Below are 19,280 nucleotides of genomic sequence, written 5' to 3' on the forward strand. Positions count from 1 at the left end.
GAGCTGAACAACACGTTTGGCGCGGATGCGTGGCAGTGGCCCACGCTGCTCGTCACACACCCATGCAGAAGGTTTTGGGCATGTCCAACTTTATTTATTTATTTATTTATTTTCCCAGAAAAGCCAGCTGCCTTATTGCCCAATAATTAGCTGTAACGTGGAACCCTGCTGTATTTCACACGAGGGAAACTTCCTTTACACAGCGCACGTTTTGCAGACTCCTGTGGTATCGCGGGGGGCTCCGATCCTTTCTTCCACCCAGCGTAAAGTTAACGCCAAAAGGACTGTGCCGTGCTGTCGCCTCCCCTATGTATTTATGCCTTCGGTAGTGTTTCTGGTACAATTTGTGCTTAGCAAGCCGGGGCGGTTTTTCCGAGCCGACTGGCAGCTCTTCAAACTAAAAACAAGCTGCTGCCTCCCTTCCGTGCGCTGCCAAATGTTTGTGTGACAAAACGTGACCACCCTCAGCGCCCACTGCTGGGAAATCACGCCCGGAGCCTCGGCCACCTGCCCCTGGCTGGCGTGCTGGGCAGGAAAACGTGTTTTTGAAGAGAAAAAAGAAAAAAACAAAAGCGATGTTTTCGTATCCCGAGGATCCCCCTCCACCCGCGGGCGCTCGCCTCAGCCCTTCCCGCCCGCCTGGCTCCTCCCAAGATGGCGGCGGCACCGCCCCGCGCGGGCGGTGTCCCGGAGCCCGGCCCCGGCGGCTGCATGAGCGCGGCGGTGCGGGGACAGCGCGGCGGGGCCGGGCGGCGGCTGCAGCCGGAGCGGAGCCGGGTGAGCTTTGGAGGCCAGCGTGGGGACGGCGAGGGGCTCGGCCGCTTGTCCAGCTCGGGGCTCGGCCGCCGGGAGCGGGCGGGGAGAGAGGGAGGGGAAAGTTCGGTGGCGGAGCCGTGCCCTGCCCGAGCGCCGGCCGCTGCTCCGCGGCCATGTTGGGAGCCGGGCGGGCGGCGGGGGAGCTGCCCCGGCAGCGAGGGGCTTGGGGCGGAGGGAAGGGAGGGAGAGAATAAAGGAGAGAATAAAGGAGAGAAGGAATAAAGGAGAGAAGGAATAAAGGAGGGATTGAGGGAGTGGAGGAGGGGGTGAAGAAGGAGCTGCGGGGAAGTTGCGGGGAGCGGTGGGCGCTCGTTTGTCCCGCTGCGCCGCGGGGCTGTCTGAAAGCAGTTCGCCTCCGAAAGGGGGAATTAAATAATAAAAAAATAACAACAAGCAACAGCCAGCTTCGAGGTGTTATATAAGTGCCTGGAACTCCTCGGCTCCTGACGCGCTGCCCGCACGGGGACGCGGGGTGGCGGCAGCTGCCCCACGGCCTGGCCCTAAAACCCTAAATCCCCTTTGCCCAAAAGTGTTGGAGGCTGTGTGTCCCCCCCACCACCCCAAAAAATAAAAGCTGTGGGACTGCGGGCGGTGCATCTGACCTCTCGGAGCGGAGCGAGCAGTGTGAAGCTGCCGCCTGGTTTCCCTCTCGCCTCCCTTGAAACGCTGTGTGTCAGGGCACTGGTGCTTATAAACGGCTAAACTATTAAATGGGGTGAGAAAACAAGGAATTAGCCTGCTGTGCGGTGCATCCTGGCACCTAGTTTGTCCCCACGGAGGAAAATAGCTCGTGGCTCAAGTCTTGACGTTAGGTGTTGGTCCCGTAGCTCTCGGCAGCCGGAGCTGCCTTCAGCAGCCACCAGCATCCCCTGCCTGCCTTGGGATGGAGCTGAGGCGGTGCTGGGGGTACGGGGCAGGCTGTGCCCGAGGGCTTGGGTGCCCAACACCCTAAGGGTTGGTGCTGCAGGTGGAGCGAGCCTGAAAGCAGGCCCTCAGATCTGGAAGGGGTTTCAGAGCCCAGACCGCCAATTCCTCTTTGCCGCCTGAGGTAAGGAGAAGTAAGAGCGCAGGTTTCGGTTCTATGAATTGCACGGGTTTGTTCAGGGCTGGCTGGCTGAAGGAAGGGAAGTGTTTAAAGGGTGACAATGGGATCGGTTCTGAGGGTTGTAGGTTTGTTGTGCGTGCACTCAAACCATGAGGAAAGGAGGCAGCTCTTCAGCACAGCAAGCAGTGTTTTTACATTTAAACTATCATCTGAATGCTGTTGACTAATCCGGTGAGAAATCCCTCTGTAATTAACAAACTGAGCTGATTGACGTGGCATTTAAAAGCAACGCTTTCCCGGGTGTTTTAGGGCAGTGCTGCTTCTGTTCAAAACGGCATCCAGGGGTGTCCAAAATGCAGCAGAAGTGAAGCATTTGTAAGCACAAGCCCCAAATTCTTGCTTCTGAACGCAGCTAGGCCATGCGGCTCTTGGAGTGGTTGTGAGTTGAGTCCTGTGTAGGAAACCACAGAGAGGAAGTCCCTGAAATGCTAAATGAAAGGCAGTGAGTAGAAACTTGGAGCTGAGGAAGCTGGATCTGTTTCTCTGTCGTGTCATCCAGAAGGAAGCAGGGCAGTGTCTTTTCACCTAGACGCAAGTTTTCATGACATGCAGCGATGAAATTATTTAGCAAGAACCGCTTTCTGTCTTCCTTAAATTATAATCTGAAACTACAGTCCCTGAAACTTCTGTCCCTGGGCTAATAGGATTTGCCCTTAACGTCCTGAAGCACGAGTTTACAAAAATTAGAATCTCTAAAATGATATTGTTAAAAACAAATGAATGTAATTCATATACATAATTAAAATATTTAGGTGAATGCTTGTAATATTTGATGCAAGAAATTGAATTGTTATACTCAGATGTCACTGTGACTTTTAGGTTCCACCACCGTGGTTAGGGGATGCAGGAAAGTTTCTTCTCTCTGCAGTCAGAGTAGTGAAGGTGAGGATACTGCAGGTTGAAGTGAGGTGAGATACAGCAGACAGGGTACAGATGTTGTTTTCTCATACCATTTTTGGTGACTTGTCCTCACCAAAGAGAGCTGGACCACAAAGTGAAAGCTCAGGGTTGAAATATGGCACGTAGATGAGGTGAAGCTGAGGTTTTTATACTTGCAGATAGCGTTTTCTGGAAGAATGTAAGCTAAAACTTGAGAAGTATTGGTCAAGGAAGGTGCAAATTTTTTATTTGTAAAGGCCATTTATCAGTGGGTGATGTCAAATAGGGGAACCCTGGAGCTAACTATGGGTAAGGTTCTCAGATGTTTTTAGGTAAGGGAGTTAGTTGGCTTGTTCTTGGTTTCTGTATTAAGAAATTAAACCTTGCTCTGTACTGCTTTAAGTGCTAAAGGTACAGTTGTGACTTGTTCCAAGCTCTGTTAATATTCAAGCTCACCACTCCATTGAATTTATGTGCTTCTTTAATGATAGATGATTGTATATATGCACGTTTTACTGCTCTCGTGGATTAATTCAGTGACGTGATGAAACATGATAATCTGGGGATTGTTCTGAAAGAGAAGAAACAAGGTGCAAAAACACACTTCTTGGAGTAGAGCCGTGTTTTTAAAACTTTCTCCCTGTGCAGCAAACACAGAGTTTGCTGTTGTAGAACAACTTCTTGTTTTTGTGATTAGTGGAGCACTTGTTTTTACAGTTGAGAGGGGAAGAAAAAAAAAAATACTCTGTGTATAGGTGTGGTAGAACATGCTTGTCATGCTAAAGATTATTGTAGCGTTGTCATAAACTCTAAGCTGTGATGACAGCTGTGTTAGCAAGTAGTCCTGCAAATTTTTGGCTGTGTGATCAGTGCTGTTGAAATGAATGGGTCTGCTTGTGTGAGAGCTGTTGGATGAAGATTCTCCTTTTAGGAAAGGAAATATTATTGTGTGTAAGTGTTACTGAGCAGAAGAGTATTTTTCAGCGTGATGTTTTAATCCTACGTAGTCAAAAATGCCCTGTTAAGTTTCATTTGTTTTCTTAAGGTTGCATAAATAGGTAAGAGCGCTGCTGCTATGGGTGCAGCGAAACTTATTCTGTTGCCAAATTTGTTGTCATGAGGAACAATTTAAGGATTAAAAAAAAATATTTTAAAGAGTCTTTTTCCCCTTTCATTTTGATGTTTTATGTACTGTGATGTTTTATGTGATGTTTTATATACTGTGTACGTAACATAGCGGGATTTAGGCACTTTTGTAAATGTAAAAGAAGGAAAAAGCTGAAGCTTCAGGATTTCAACTACATGATCGTTGTCCCTCAACTCCCCCTCCTGGTGCTGTTCCTGGCCGTAAGAGGATGACATGCGAGCAGCAAGCTGCCGCGTTGCGATGCGATCTCCTGACAAGTTTTACAGATTGGAACAGATCGGGGGGGCTGCTAGATGGCGATGCCTATCTCTGCCTTTCGCGTTGCCACTTTGCCCTGTGCTAGCTGCCTCTTTTACCCCGAGCACGCCATCCAGAGGTAACCTTTTTGCTCCCAGTGCTTGGCAGGCCTTCTGCAAAATGAAAACTTACGGCGGCGGCCGTGGCATTTGCATTTCTGAAGTGTATGCTCAACTTGCTAATGAAAATTTAATGTTAACGAGGGTGCCGCACGCGCTGCTCTTCGAGTCGTCAGATAGCATCTTTCTGAGAACTGTGAGCTGTTAACTTCAGCGCCAGCGTTTGTGCAGATCTCAGTTTCTGCCAGATCCTGTCGCCTCTGATGCAGCAGTGAGGGGCTGAGAGCCCAGGCCTGAGCAGACCCCAGGATCGCGGCCTCGTGCTGATGCTCCGAGGGCTGGCTGTGGAGCTTGAACATGCATCAAGCACGTTTGACAAGCTGGAAAAAGGAGAAAGGGCAGCGAGTGCACTTCCCAAGAAGGCCGTGTGCTGTAACCCTTTGTGATTGCAGGCCTCTTTCAGGAACTTTTCAGGAACTGACTCCCACCCTTTTTCCCCCACCCCCTCCTTTTTTTTTTTTTTTTTTTTCCCCCCTCCATAAAATTTCACCAGACTTTGCTGTCAACAGCTGATAACAGGAAACTTCTGAGACAACTTTTCAGCGTACTTCTCTTTGGAGAGCTGTGCTTGGCAGTGAGTGTGTTGGTTTTTTTCTTTTCTTTTTTTTTTTTTTTTTTTTTTTGTTTTGTTTTGTTTTTTTTTTCCCCCCAAAATTCTGACCAAGGTTAGTAGCAAGGAGGTGAACGAACTGCCCCTCTCACGCACAGGTTTTGGCTGAATCGAAGCATTTTTTTCTGGCTTTTGTTGATGGCTGTCAGATGTAAAAAAGGGCTAAATGTCCCCTGAGCATGAGTGTGGCTTATGCATTTTAAATACTGCTGGAGGGCAGCGGTGACGGATGCTCAATTCCAGCACCCCGGTGTCATCAGGCGTCCTAAAGTAAGCTGTAATTAAACCTGAAGATTTCAGAATTTGAAGAAACTCAACGTGTTTGTTTGCCTACTATGATATTGAAAATGTGCTGCGTCTGACTGTGCTAGGTAGTGGTCAGTCACCCAGCCACCTAAAACCATCCCTGCAACATAATATGGGATTTGGGTTGTCTCCTAAAGTGAAGGTTCCCTGATTTCTCAAGTGATGAGGGTTATTGCCTGGCTTGTGTCCTGTTTACTTCTGTGAAAATGCTGGGAATTACTGAACTGGTAAAGAAACCTCTTTATCCTGCAGCTTTTTTATTTTTTTTTGAGGAAACTTTGAGGTTGCTGCTAGCTGCTCAGAGTCGTGGAGGGTTTGGGGAAGAGCTCGGATGTCATGAAAAAACAGCTGTGTGTATGTACCTGGCTCATGCAGGTGCAGGTGGAAACCTCTTCCTTTCACAGCTTGAAAGGTGCTGAGAGTTTTCTGACTTCAGCAGCAGCGGGTTGGGGAGCAGAGCCCTGCAAAACTGCGTGGATGCTTGGGGAGCGCTCAGCTCGTCAGCAGAAGGGTAAGGGGAGGGGATCCTGAGTCAGGGCTGGGAAAAAGGGAGAGGGATGGAGCTTAGGGAGCTGCTCCTGTTCCTGCTCGAATCCCAGGCTGCTGGGTGGGGATGGAGAAACGCCTGCTGCTTTCCAGCAGCAGCTTCTTGGTATGCCGGGAGATAAAAACGCTATCAGCTACCACGGGTTGTTGTAAAAAGCAGCCCGAGTGGTAATAAGCAGCCGATCTCATGAAAAAGCTGGATCTCTCACGAGAAATTTGCTCGTAGGCTTTGTCAGCAAGGTCCCTTCTCCCCCTTTGCCGTGATTGCCTGGCTTTTAGCTCCCACAAGCCAGCACCCAGCTCAGCACCTGCCCCTGCTTTCCCAGGCAAGGAATCCCGTGGTAACCCTGTTTGGCTCTGCAGAGGAGCAGTGCTGAGCCACTCTGATTTTTATTTTTGATTTTTCCTGGGACCAAAACACGCTGATAAATGGGCTTGGGAGTTGTGTCGAGCGAGTTGTTGTGACTTACAGCAGGGAGAGAGCCGTGGGAACAGCTTTGGGACTCAGCAATCTGTGTTTTTAATGGGTTAAAGCCCTCTTCCTTTTTCATATTTTTCCCTTTGCCTCCCCTGTGGTCATTTTGCATTATGATTCATTTGGCACGTCTCTTTACCAGGAAGCTAAATCAGTGTTGGTTTTTTTTTTTTTTTTTTTAATTTTATTATTTTTCTGTTGAAGTTTATTGAAGTTAAACACCACCCCATATTGGAAGCTCATGTGCAGAATCCAGTCCCGGAGCATTAAAATCGATGCTTGCTTTTGCCTGCGTGCAGCAGTTCTGGCAGCGTGCGAGCGAACTTTCAGCAGAGCAGCTTGGACAGTGAGAGAGCATCGCTCTGCTCCCGCTGTGCTCATGTTTGGCAGGACAGGTAGGAAGATCTTCTGCTAAAAATAACTCCCCGTATCCAAACGAGCTTGGCAGTGGGTTGGGGAACGTGAGGTCGCATATTTTGTAAAGATCTACCTCGGAACAGCCTCCATCATCAAAATTTCCTTGGCCTCTCTCAGCTCAGTGGGGTAATGGCTATTGTAAATGTTAAGGGTAAGGTGCTTGTCATGTTTATTTAAAACCAAACCCAGCAGAACAGATCTGCCTGGGTTATTATGGTGACTGTAGGCTTAGGGTGACATCCAACCAGGCAAATGGATTTGCTTTCAGGATGTCTGTGGGCACGACAAACTGCTCACCTGGGAGTTAATTCAGGGGGTGCTAAAACAGGGGCAAGGCAGAGCATCCACAAACGGTGTAGCATGTGGTGTTTTAGCTTTATTTTATTTTATTTTGATTTTATTTCATACTGGTGATCACTAAGGGTGGAAAAAATGGTGCAAGGAGGGAACAGCATACACTACCCCAAGGAAAGGTTTGTATTTTATTCTGTCAATCCAGTCCTGCTACAGGGACCTTTCTAAGCGCTGCGGTCATAGACCAGATCAGTCAGCAGCGATCCTGGATCCAGATTACACCAAAGAACCTCAGAGGGGGCTCAGAAAAACTTCAGAGGGGCCTCGTTTCCTGCTGACATCTCTACCATGAAATAGGCTCTTGAATCTCTTGCTCCTTTTTACTTCTTTGCAGTATCTTGATAGAGCTGTTTGTCCTTGATGCTCCCATCTTTGATACCAGCAGGTTATCTGTGTCCTCACCAGCTGCTGGCAGTATTGAGGGCAAGGCAGTTTGCAAAACGCAACAGTTCCAGGAATGCTTTTGTGAAGGGGATTGCTTGTTAGAAGGTGGGATTGAGTTTTAAGCTGCAGTTGTCTATGTTTTAAATAGCATCCAGGACAGCCTGGTGCAGGAACAAGGTTGCTACTTGTCAGCGTTAAGCAGTGGTAAAGACCTTTGGGAAGTGTTTGTTGTGCTTCTTTCTCCTCTCAACCTAACATTTTTTGGGGGGTGAAACGTCTTCTAAATTCACTTGGCTTTACATATTGTAAAATTGGTCCTTTTTACTGTTTTTATAAAAATCAAACGGAGAGTAGTTGAAATATTTAATTAAAATAAAGTCATTAGAGCTGCATTTAAGTAACTGTACGATGCAGAATGAAATACTAAAGAATTCATGAATGCCCTAATGGATACTTAAACTTTCATTTTCCTCCTTGTTTTATTCTGCATATTTAAACTTCATTTCTTTATTTTATTAAGTCTCTCCTCCTAGTATTTCTATAGCATGAATCCAGCTCTTTATTACGACCTTTATGGCTGTTGACAGGCAGCGCTGGTTCGTGCACAAGCACCTGGGTTCTGATTACAGCTATTAGAGTGAAGTGCACAGAAAGCTGCGTTTTGCCAACCGAGATGACACAGTGAAGCATTTGGGACGAGTGATGGCATCATCCCTTTTTGTATGTGTTGAAGGAGACTGTGTAGGAGGTGGAACCGGTGAGGCCACAGTAGGATTTATGCTGATTTCTCCTCTGAGCTATATCAGAAAAGTGGAATATCTGCTGTGCCTGTGTTTAGTTCAGCATTTTTTTCCAACCGATCTGTTTTCAAAGCATTACAAATTGTTAGATTTCCTTACAAATCAGGTTGCACATCAAAAATTTATGTTGTGTTTTTCTTGGCGGTAGTGCAGAAAGTCAAGTGCTGTTCTTATGAACACTACAAGTAATGTTACTGGAGATTAGAGTACTGTGTTATAGTCCTGATGGGCCTTCGTAGCCAAAAGCTGGTCCACAAAGACACAGAATTACCGTGGCAGAGCTTTAAATCATAGGTTTGTATGAGGGTTTTAGGTAACTTAATTGTTTGTGTTCATGTTTATTCAGCTGTAGGTCAAATTAGAGCGTCTCCCTTGCATGGATAAGGTGCAAGAGAAGAGCTGAAGGCTCATGTTTGTATGACATGCAAACATAGTCTATAAAGATTATTTGAAGCCTGTTACTGAAAGGCATGGGCAGCATTAATGCATGCCAAGGGACTGATTGTGCCTGATGAACTGCTCTTGAGGAAAGGGTGATCTTTGCTCCAAGAGAGGCATCTCCTTACAAATCAGTCATCTCGTGCAGATGAGGTATCTGGTTTGCAGATAACTCCCTGTCTTTCCTAGGCTTACACTTTGCTTGTTTCTGGTTTGTGAAAGCTTTATTGAACCTTTCTGTACCTTTCATGTATGTTTAGCTTGTATGACTAACTGTACTGAAACAGGATGGAGTCCAATTTGAAATCTCTGTTCTCTTCCAACCTATGAGTTGTGGAGTCAGACATGATGAAGCCTTTCCCTCTTTTAAGGCAAAGGAGAGAGTAACCCTTTTGTTAAGTGGCCCTAAGCAAAAACTCTCATTCTAAAGCACGCACGTCCTCCTTAGGCAAGGAGGAAAGTGGCTTACACCTGAATGTGCAGGGGGAACACAGCTGCTGGCACTGTCCATGTGCACAAACACAGATGTGAGCACCAGCACTTTGTGTGACAGCTGGATAACTATCAGAAGTTTAATGTTTATCAGGTGGCAAGGTGTTCGGTGCCTTCATTTAGATCTATTTCTACCTTTTCTTTCTTTATTCTGTGATTCCTCTGTTCCTGAATCTTCTCTTTTTTGATTCCCAGCATTTGCTTCGCTGCAGCAGCACCTACATCATGGCCCCGCTTGCTCTGGTCTCGTTTCACCCATTCAAGCTGTGTGACCAGATACCGTGGCTAGTGAAATTTATGGGACTTGCATTACTGAAACAGGCTTGGAAGCATCCAGAATCCGCTGCAGCTTCAGGACAAGACAGACCTTTGTGTGGTTAGTCTTGAGCTCTTGTACCCTTTCCAGCAGCTTAAATACACTTCTTTTTCCTCCCTCCTTCAAAGCTGTTGCCTGGACTGTGAATGTACCTAGGTGGTAATGAATGAACGAGCTGCCTGCATCCTGATACCACGACTGAAAAAAATCTACACCGCCTGGTCTGCGTTACTGCAGTGTGTTAAATCTAATTGCTAACAGCTTAATTGCTAATTGTAAAGATAATGATGGTTGACCTGGCAATTACGGCGAGGCTGGTAGCATTTTCCTCCCTTCAAGGAACGGTGAAGGAAAATAATGTTAAAAATGAGTTGCTTATTAATTAATGCTTGTTAGCAGGGGCTGCCTGCTAGATGGGACTTGTTCTTGCCCAGGCCAGAAAGCAGGGGAGCTCTGCTTTGCTGAAAAAAATGAGGAATTTGGGCTCTCCTATGCACCTTCGGTGCCTGTCTCGCAGGTGGTGCTGGTCACGATGAGCTGGGGTGAGGAAATGGCTTTGTGCTGAGCTGCCTGCAACCCACATCAGTAAGGCAGAACGTCTTTTTTTTTCACCTAGTTTCTCCCCTCCAATCACTGCCGGGGTGTTATCTCTGCTTCTGCTTTGTGGCGATCTGACAGCTGCCGAGATGACAGTGTTGTTCTGGCAGGGCTGGCTTGTGGAGCTCCATCAGGTAGGGCTGCTTCTGCTTTATTTTTCAGCACGCAGAATAAACATTCTCCTGCTTTAAATAACATCTGCAGAAGCGCTGAGTTTGGAAAACTCGGTTTGATCACCGGGATACGGTGGCAAAAAGAAATATTTATGTGCAGAGCGACTTGCTCAGTGTACAGTGACGATGCTCTGTAGTTGTCAGGGGCGTTGTGTATTTATTGAAATCGCTGACATCCTGAGTGTGCGTGCTGTTAGGCGAGGGGGTAACTCGTTGGCTCTTGGTAGGTTTGAGGAACACCCACCTCTGATCACTTGTGCAACGATTGTTCTCGCTGGTGTGATGTGAATGTAAAACCGGAGTAAAAGAGGGAGATAAGATCTCGATACAGAGCTGTTATTTCTACGGAAGCTTCTTGGGAGGAAAAAGTAAAAGTAAGAAAGAAAAAGTAGAAGATACTTGGTGTCCTGAAATAATTCAGCGCCTTTAAGTTGCGTATTTTAGGTAGCTAACTTTTCAGAGCTGGGGATCTGTTTATTCTGGCGTTTATTCTGCAGAAAGGAATCTGGTGTGATGGGCTGACCATCCTTAAAGACAAACCGAGTCCTTGCATGAGGGCTTGGGGTTTTGGGGGAGTTTGTATGCAAAAACCGTGAAATGAGCCAAACTTGGTAAAAGCCTGAACGACCAGGTTTGAGGTTTCTGACTGCGCGGCCTCAGTTTGTGGGTGCTGTGTGTGAAACACTTCTGCTCTCCCCTCAAGTGGGTTTCTCCAGCCTGCCACGTTGAAGCCTGTGGTTCTTTTTTTAATTCCTCATTCGCTCTGGGGAGGATTTGGGGCTTGCTTCCAGCAGTGTGCCATCGCTTGAGGGCTGCAGCGGTCGATCAGATCTCGAGGGCAGCAACCCAGTAGCTGCTTCTCCCAGAAGGAAAGAGTGGAAACTTCAGAAGAAAGCACAGAAAGTGGCTTAGATGGCAGAGGAAAGGGTGTTGCCACCCGGCTCCGGGGTACGATCTCTTATCTCCTACAGTTTTATCTGAGCACACTTGAAGAGAAGGAGCTGTAATTTCAAGAGGCTGGTAAGGAATAACTTCCCATAGCTTTTGAACCGCGGCATCTCGGGGTCAAAAGTTCCACGGCGTTTTACTTAAGGCTTAAAATTATGAGCAAAATGCCAGAGTGCTTATTTTAAAAAGTCCTGCAGTGTGGAAAACTACAGCTCGTGCCTTGGAAGAAGGTGGAGCGACCCGCCAGCAGCCCGTGGCCTTCGTTACCTTAGCTGGGGCTGCTGGGCGAGAATTAGTTGAACGTTACAGAAAAAAGCTTTGATCTAGAAGAGATGCGAGGATCTATTTATTAATATTTTTGTCATAATAGTCCTTAACTTGCCCAAAATTCTCCCAGAAAGCCTGGTAAGTGGTTGCTTCAATAGCCAGCCAAGCGCAGGGCCTGCAGCACAGGCCGGGAGTCATGTGCCTTGGTTTGGAGCCACGGTGATTATCAAACACTCCGGGTAGAGCTGTTTTCCCCTAGGTCGTCCCAGGGAACATTTAATTAAAACCTTTAGCCTCTTCTCTCCCCTCCGTTCTCCTCCCAGGGACTCGTATTTTGAAAACTGGCGCGGTGACCTTGAGCCGAGTTCGCTCTTTACTGGCAGCGAGCGCCGCGCGTCGCTGTAATTTCACACCAGCAGTGAAACTCAGCGGTATGGCTGTGGCTGGGTTTGCCTTTCAGATTTTTTTTTCCTCCCCCATGGCCTAGTGAGAGCACTTAGCTCGTTGTAATCTGTGGGTAAATGATCTGGAAGTGCAGCTTGGTGCTGCACGCCCATTCGTGGTAGCAGCGCTGTGTATTCCTCCGGTCCGTGCCCTCAGCACCCTGCTGACAGATTTCCCCTTTTGAGGGGTCCATTTGTGTCCATTTTGGGGTTTGGGGGGGTATAATTCTACTAATATCGACTGGAATACTTCTGTTTACTCACCAGTTGAAGCCAGGCCCTGGCTGAGCACCTCCCAGGTCTCCCTGCACTCCGTGGAGCATCGCCACAGAAGGAAGGTCGAGCTGCCTCTCTCATTAAACTTAGTGCTGCAAAAAGATGTAGGGATTTGTTTAGCGATGGACAAAGCTTTGGAAAGAGGAACAGGAAAAACGTGTCAGGGGAAGGAGATTGAAATCACCTGGGGTTGCTTTGGTTTGGTTTTCTTCCTTCCCCGCGGACTCCCCATCTCTTCCTCAGAGATGAGCAGCCAGCATTTCAGCGCTCACAACCCTTAATAAAGAAGGTAGAGGTGGTTATTCTGGTTGAAGACCAAAAACAAATGTGTGATTTGCAGCAAAGATGGCTTGAAAAAATATTTTCCTAGCACTAAGCTTAACTGATCTAATGGGAAGGGCAGTGGAGATCACCCATGTTTCTTCTCCTTTTATTTTCTGTCTTTTAGGTTTGGCTCATACCTGCTGGAAAAAGTGTAACTGCCTGTATGTCTTACATCTCTTCAACCCTTTTTCTTATCAGCCTGTTTGTGATTTTCCCCAACTTCCTGCAGATCACAATAAATTTCATGTTAGGTGGCTTTGTAATTCCTCTCTCGGGGCATAAAACTGGTTAGTGCCATAGTGAAATACCGTAACTAAAGCTGCGAGGCAGGTAAGAAAAGGTTCAGCAGACGTGCTGGGTAACATCTCGAATAGATTTTCCTGGTTTCGGTGCCAGGCTTTGGTACAAGGTGATGTCATGTGCAGAGCTTGAAAATGGTCAGCTCAGCTAGAGCTGAGTAAGTCCCCGTGTGACACCATTTCAGTGCGTTCATTTACATTGTGTTTCAGAGAGCTGATTTAACTCTCAAAGCAGTAATTTAGAAGTTAATTTTTAATCTCGTTTAACTATGGGGTTGTGTGATCTGAGCAAGGGCGGCACACGTATGGAGATGAGGCCTGATGAGAGATTTCTCCACAAATGAATTTCAGCACGGAGGAGAGTTTTAATCGCTGTTCTGTCAGGGAGCTTTAATTTGTGGGAAGAAGATGGAGGCGATGAGTGTTGTGCTGGTCTGAGCAGCATCCAGGCCTCGTTTCCTCTAAAGGCTGGTCCTGTGGAGAAGGCAGGCAGTGTAAATCTGAAAGAAAAGGGAGGTGAATGTGGAGGACTGGAGGTATGAATCACTCCAGCAGCTCCTTGTTTTCGGTTCTCCTTTGGGTGCCTTAACCCTTACACGAGGAGATCTTGTGCGCTGCTAGGGGCAGGACGAGGGGGTGGTTTTAATCCATAATCGGAACATATTATTCTGCAGCTTATCTTATCAGCACTTCCTGACATATAAAGCCTCCCTGCCTTAAACTTTCAGCCAGCACAGGTCACTTGCTGTTTCTCAGGAGCAGCTGAGAGCTGCATGACTGCTCTTGCATGGTGCTCAGCCAGTGTGCGTCGCGTAATTGGGATGGATGTAGACGTGGTTCAAGGCAAGAAATGAGCACTGAACCAGCTCGCAGCAACCTGGCTGGAGGGGAAGCCTCCTCCTCGTTTCCAGAAGCTCCCGAGAGCTGCTGTAGGTGCTGTCTGTGCGATAAAGATAGCTGTCAGCTGGATGGAACATTTTTGCTTCTAAAAAGGACTAATCAGTTGCTAAAAATTCTTAGGAGTTAATACTTGTTTAAATCTAGCCCGAGTTGGCACCTGCGAGCCAGCGGGTTCGGTTTGATATTTTAAGAAACGCGGGGCTGGCGCCTTCCTCGTGGAAGGCTGCTGTTGGATCAGCGTTGTTCTAACAACCAGCTTTTTTCCTTTTTTTTTCCTTTTTTAGGATACTCGTGAAAGATGGTGGATCGCTTGGCAAACAGCGAGGCAAACACGAGAAGGATAAGCATCGTGGAAAACTGCTTTGGAGCAGCCGGCCAGCCTCTGACCATCCCGGGTCGCGTCCTGATCGGAGAGGGAGTCCTAACGAAGCTGTGCAGGAAGAAGCCCAAAGCCAGGCAGTTCTTCCTCTTCAATGACATTCTTGTTTACGGCAACATCGTCATCCAGAAGAAGAAGTACAACAAGCAGCACATAATCCCGCTGGAAAACGTCACCATCGATTCCATCCAGGACGAAGGAGACCTACGCAATGGGTGGCTCATCAAGACGCCCACCAAGTCCTTCGCGGTTTACGCCGCCACCGCGACGGAGAAGTCCGAGTGGATGAACCACATCAACAAGTGCGTTTCTGACCTGCTTTCCAAGAGCGGGAAGACTCCTAGTAACGAACACGCCGCTGTCTGGGTGCCGGACTCGGAGGCCACCGTCTGCATGCGCTGCCAGAAAGCAAAATTCACGCCCGTCAACCGTCGCCACCACTGCCGCAAGTGCGGCTTCGTCGTCTGCGGGCCTTGCTCCGAGAAGAGGTTTCTCCTCCCCAGCCAGTCTTCCAAGCCCGTGCGGATCTGCGACTTCTGCTACGACCTTCTCTCGACGGGGGAGATGACTGCTTGTCAGTCGGCTAGGTCAGACTCCTACAGCCAGTCGCCTAAGTCTTCTTTAAACGATGCGTCGGATGATGACGATGATGAAGACAGTAGCGATTAAGGACCAAAAGTTTGTGTATTTTTTTTTCCACATGTTGCAATTTTGTGTTTCAGACCATACGGAGCTGCTTTTGGGGAAGCCTGTAGTTAGGTTTCCCAGAAAAATCCTGTTCTAGCCATAAAATATGCCTGAATATCTTCAGCTGCGATGTGCCTCAATCTATGAACTCTCTAGACAATAGGTTTTTCACTCCTCTGCAGGGATAGACTTGCAATCAGATCATTTTCCAGCCTCTCATACTTGAGTTATGTCTAGGTTAGACTCAATGGAAGATTGGAAAGTTCAAAAATACTTTCTTAATTTAACAACCTGTACTTCCTAATGTTTCCTATTGATATGTTGTTACGTGTTTTGGGTATGGGGAGGAAAATGGTAAGCAAAGCATGCACAGAACAGTGATCTTTTGGTTAATCCCGTAGACCGTCCGGTTCTTCTAACCGTGGTATATGGCGAGTTGAAATGTGACGTGAGTACAACCCCGAATGTCACCACGCTTGGAAATTGTCTCGTTTTGCTCTTATTTATGACTTCCTATACCGAGCAGTGCCTTGTAACACTTTTTGCTGATTCAGGAAGACTAGAAACCTGTTCCGTGTTGTCTGTGTTCACCTGATGCTGGTATCTGAGAGATCCTTGGTGCTATTGGGAATAACTGCTGTGTTCCAAGTGGAGCTGTCAACAGGTCACAGCTGCGTACCCACAGCGGGTGACGGAGACCCGGAGCACACGTCCTCACCCGTCCAGGCAGACCCGAAGATGCTGCAGATGCCCCTGCCCTTCGGTGGGGTTCTCTCCACCCCATTGCGGTTGGGATCTGGAGATGAGAAGCTGAGGGTGACTTTTCACAGGGATATATCTACGTTTTCTTTTCAGAGCAGTTTAAACTTTGGCAAATGCACACAGAGATTTTAGCGGGGTGATTTAGCATTTTGCTGTGATAGCTGATATATTTTTGGAGATACTTCCCAAACGCAACACTAACTAGTTTCTTAAAACGTGGGTGAGAGTTCTTTCACTTTTTTTTTTTTTTTTCTTCACAAATTTTATTGGCTCGCTTAAAAATAACCTCAAATTTTGAACAAACAAGCCTGCAAATATCTGCATAAAATTGGCTGTCCTTTTTACACAGCTGACCTCAGGATAAATGTGAGATGCAAGTTCTTTCATTCTAAGTGTGTACCCAGGACCAAGAAAGATATATTTAAGAACTATAAAAGTGCAGAAAATGTCTCTACCATAGTGCTCGTTTTTACTCTTAGCAAGTTCTTGAATACTGAAATGTTATGTTCTTATGTAAATGTAAAAGTTAGACTTGCAAAGATGTGCTAAGCCCCCCAAATGCTATGTTTTTATATTTTTATAATGGTAGCATCAATTTTGAAGGGGAAAAAAAATCTCTTTGAAATAGCTGTATGAATATAGTAGCAACTGACTTTATACAAAAAAAAAAATGTTAAACTTTGGTATATCTTTAAGTGACAATTTCTGCACTGTTTGCCTCGGATGGCGAAAATTGGGATAAATATTTATTGAATAAACAATCGATGCTGCATATTGCACTAGTCTCCCATTCTGTACGCTGTAAACGTCAGTCATTTGAAAGAAATAAAGTAGCTGAGCACTTCAGAGCTGTAGCAGTCAGATTTCTAGGAGCTGAAGATGCACTCAGCATCTTCAGGGAGGCACTCTGCGCTAATAGCCTGCAATACAGTGCTTCAGGTGAAAGTCACGGTAATATTTTTAGCTTGGGCAATTTCTGAAAATAATTTTTAAAAAAAAAAAAAAAAAAAAAAAAAGCACTGAAGAGGATTTGATCTGCTTTGAAATAAACATTTAAAAAAAGGGGGTGGGGGTGGAAATGCTTTCTGATAAGAGACTGGGGACCAGGAAGATTGTGTATTACCAGATAAGCAATATGCAACTGTAGATACTCGGAGCCTAGCTGAGATAGGTAATTCCATCCGCTCATTCCTTGAGAGACAGGGGGATGCTGCCCTGCAGAATGGGACGATGGGCTATTCTGAGATGATGCTTTCAATCAATAGAGCTATTTGCTGTACCTCTCTTGCTCAAAGCGTTGAAGTTTCAGGAGTGGAGACTTGTCAGCTTCAGTTTCTGTACGGAATCGAGACGTGAACTTCCCTTGTACATACATTGAGTGACTAACAAAAATGTTCTTCCCGATTCAGTTGTTTTCCTTTCTCACACTGTCAAATACTAACTTGTTAAAGGTTCCATCTCTTTTTTTTTTTTTTTTGGGTGTATTTTTCCCGGTGTTTCTCTACGTCGTGCTCATCCCAGCACTTTTTGGGGGACAGGAGTTGGATCACGTTCTGTATTTTGCAGAGTATTCGTGTACCTGTTTCGAATATCTTGATTTTTATCTGTGAATGGAACTTGCACTGTACTGCACTGATCCCTGAAGCTGTAACCAAACCGATGTCTGCGTCTGTGTGTATGGGGGGATTTCTCATTTGATGTGTGTGGGCCAAGCTTTTTGAGAAAGTATTAAAAAAGCCGTGTTCTATGGTAAAACTCATATCCCTCGGTGGTATTTGCTTGAGACTTTACAAGTTTTACAACAGACGTAACGTTAACTTCTCTTGTACTTACCAACTCATGAAAGGGCTCACTTCGTACTTTGTAATCTTGTTCTGTCAAATTATTTTATTTACAAATATATGGTGTAGCTTCAAGCCTATGTGTTTAATTTTCTTTAACCGTGGGCCTTCGAGGGTGAAAAAAAGTAGGGCAGTTTGTAAAAACACGGGTCAAGATAAAAACCAGCAGGTGCATTCATTTTCAGGAGGGATTATTAGCAAGATGGGGGTGAATATGCATGCAGGGTGAGATCTAAGATGCACTTTAAGTGTAGTTATAGATTTAGAAGTTGTTATCTGGAGATAAATTAAGCTGTTTCTCTTCCACGTTTGATGCAGGTGAACTTCCTTTAGCTCGTGAGCAGTCTGCAAGGGTCAGGTGCTGTTACCGAGGTCAAAATCAAGTTCATAAAATGGGGAAGTGGATTTAATGAAAGCTGAGCTTGCAGCAGGGCTTTTAATGTCTTGTCATTTTCATAATCTGCTTGTTAGATAAGCAGAAACGTTCTGCTTTTGTGGGACTTTCCCTTGGGGGACAGGCTTTAGTTAATCTCTGGATGCAAACGAGGCGGTGGTTATCGTCGCTACTGGCTAATGTTTAAAGGGCAGCAGATTATGGATCTGTGATTTTGTGATTTCAGAGTTTCCCGTAATTGCCATGAACTGACAGGAGGCTGCCCAGCTCTGTGAGCAGGCAGAGCTGCAGAAGAGCAGGGATCTTCCACTGCCTGAGCACTGATTTTTTTTCTTCCTTTTTTTTTTTCTTCTTCCCAGTAGAAAATTGTAGAAAATGATAGGAATTATCTTGGATTAGGATTGCCTAATGTTTGATGAAATGAGAGCCACTTGTTTGTGTTTTTCTACATCCAAAAACTTCCAAAACTTGCAGTTAGGTAAGTGTTTTAAGCAAGTGTCTCAAATTAATTTCAAGTTGCTAGATAATGGCAGCAAAACCAAGTACGTGGTGAAAGTAGCCTTCAGATTTTTTCACTTTCACAATCCCAGGGATGCTGAGGCTGGCAGGGCCCTCTGGAGCCAGCCAGTGCCACCCGTGCCCAAGCAGGGACACCCAGAGCAGGGTGCCCAGCACCACATCCAGGCGGCTGCTGAAGGGCTCCAAGGAGGAGACCCCACAGCCTCTGGGCAGCCTGTGCCAGGGCTCCGTCACCCGCACAGCACAGAAGGGCTCCTGGTGCTCAGGGGGAGCCTCCTGGTGGCCAGGTTGTGCCCAGGGCCTCCTGTCCTGGCACTGGGCACCACTGCACACAGCCTGGCTCCGTCCTCCCTGCTCCCTCCCCTCAGGGATGTACAGACAGTGATGGGATCCCCTGGGCCTCCTCTTCTCCAGGCTGAGCAGTCCCAGCCCCTTTCCTTCTAGGAGAGCTGCTCCAGGCCCTCCAGCATCTTCACGGCCCTTTGCTGCACTCTCTCCAGTAGGCCCAGGTCTCTCTTGTACTGGACACAGTCCTCCAGGTGTGGCCTCATCAATGCTGAGGTCATTCTCAGTTGTGCAGGGTCTAAATGGCAAGAACAAATCTCAAATAAGCTTTTGGAGAGTCTTTTACACCAGGTGATGCCCCCAGCCTGCATTCAGGCATGTTTTGAGATACAAACTCCAGGGCTTAAGCCTCGTCAAACAGGCAAGAGCGTCCGCTGACCTTTCCTAGGTAGTCTTTTTCTGCTGATGAATAGTTGATAGATGTGGTCAGCTTCGTTACAGGTGTGAATGCCTGCCTTGTAATTTAGCTTCTGGCTAGACTTAACTATTTAGATTTTTCTCTTCAAAGGCTGTTGTCTGCATGCAGATGTAATCCCTAGAATCGGGGTGTTGCCAGCTGCGTGCCACGCACGTCGCTGCTGCTGCCGAGCACTTGTGACCTGTGGGGCTGTAACGGGCCTGTGAG

The 19,280-nt window shown here is 46.8% G+C and overlaps 1 protein-coding gene across 4 annotated transcripts; it reads left to right on the plus strand.

The window, feature by feature from the left end:
• Nucleotides 1-654: 654 nt before the first annotated feature.
• PLEKHF2 (pleckstrin homology and FYVE domain containing 2) lies at nt 655-16,328 on the plus strand. 4 transcript variants are annotated; one of them, XM_082753020.1, is made up of 4 exons: nt 5,609-5,790; nt 6,505-6,695; nt 9,381-9,561; nt 14,013-16,328. In XM_082753020.1, the coding sequence occupies exon 4, from the start codon at nt 14,027-14,029 to the stop codon at nt 14,774-14,776; it is 750 nt and encodes a 249-aa protein (XP_082609146.1). In that variant the 5' UTR covers nt 5,609-5,790; nt 6,505-6,695; nt 9,381-9,561; nt 14,013-14,026; the 3' UTR covers nt 14,777-16,328. The 4 variants fall into 4 exon arrangements, with proteins under 4 accessions (XP_082609145.1, XP_082609146.1, XP_082609147.1 ...); XM_082753019.1 differs by lacking the exons at nt 5,609-5,790; nt 6,505-6,695; nt 9,381-9,561 and adding an exon at nt 655-777; XM_082753021.1 differs by lacking the exons at nt 5,609-5,790; nt 9,381-9,561 and having other exon boundaries at nt 6,481-6,695.
• The last annotated feature ends 2,952 nt before the right edge of the window (nt 16,329-19,280 follow it).

The sequence above is a fragment of the Aythya marila genome (genome assembly GCF_965140915.1).
Source record: "Aythya marila genome assembly, chromosome: 2".
NCBI lineage: Eukaryota > Metazoa > Chordata > Aves > Anseriformes > Anatidae > Aythya > Aythya marila.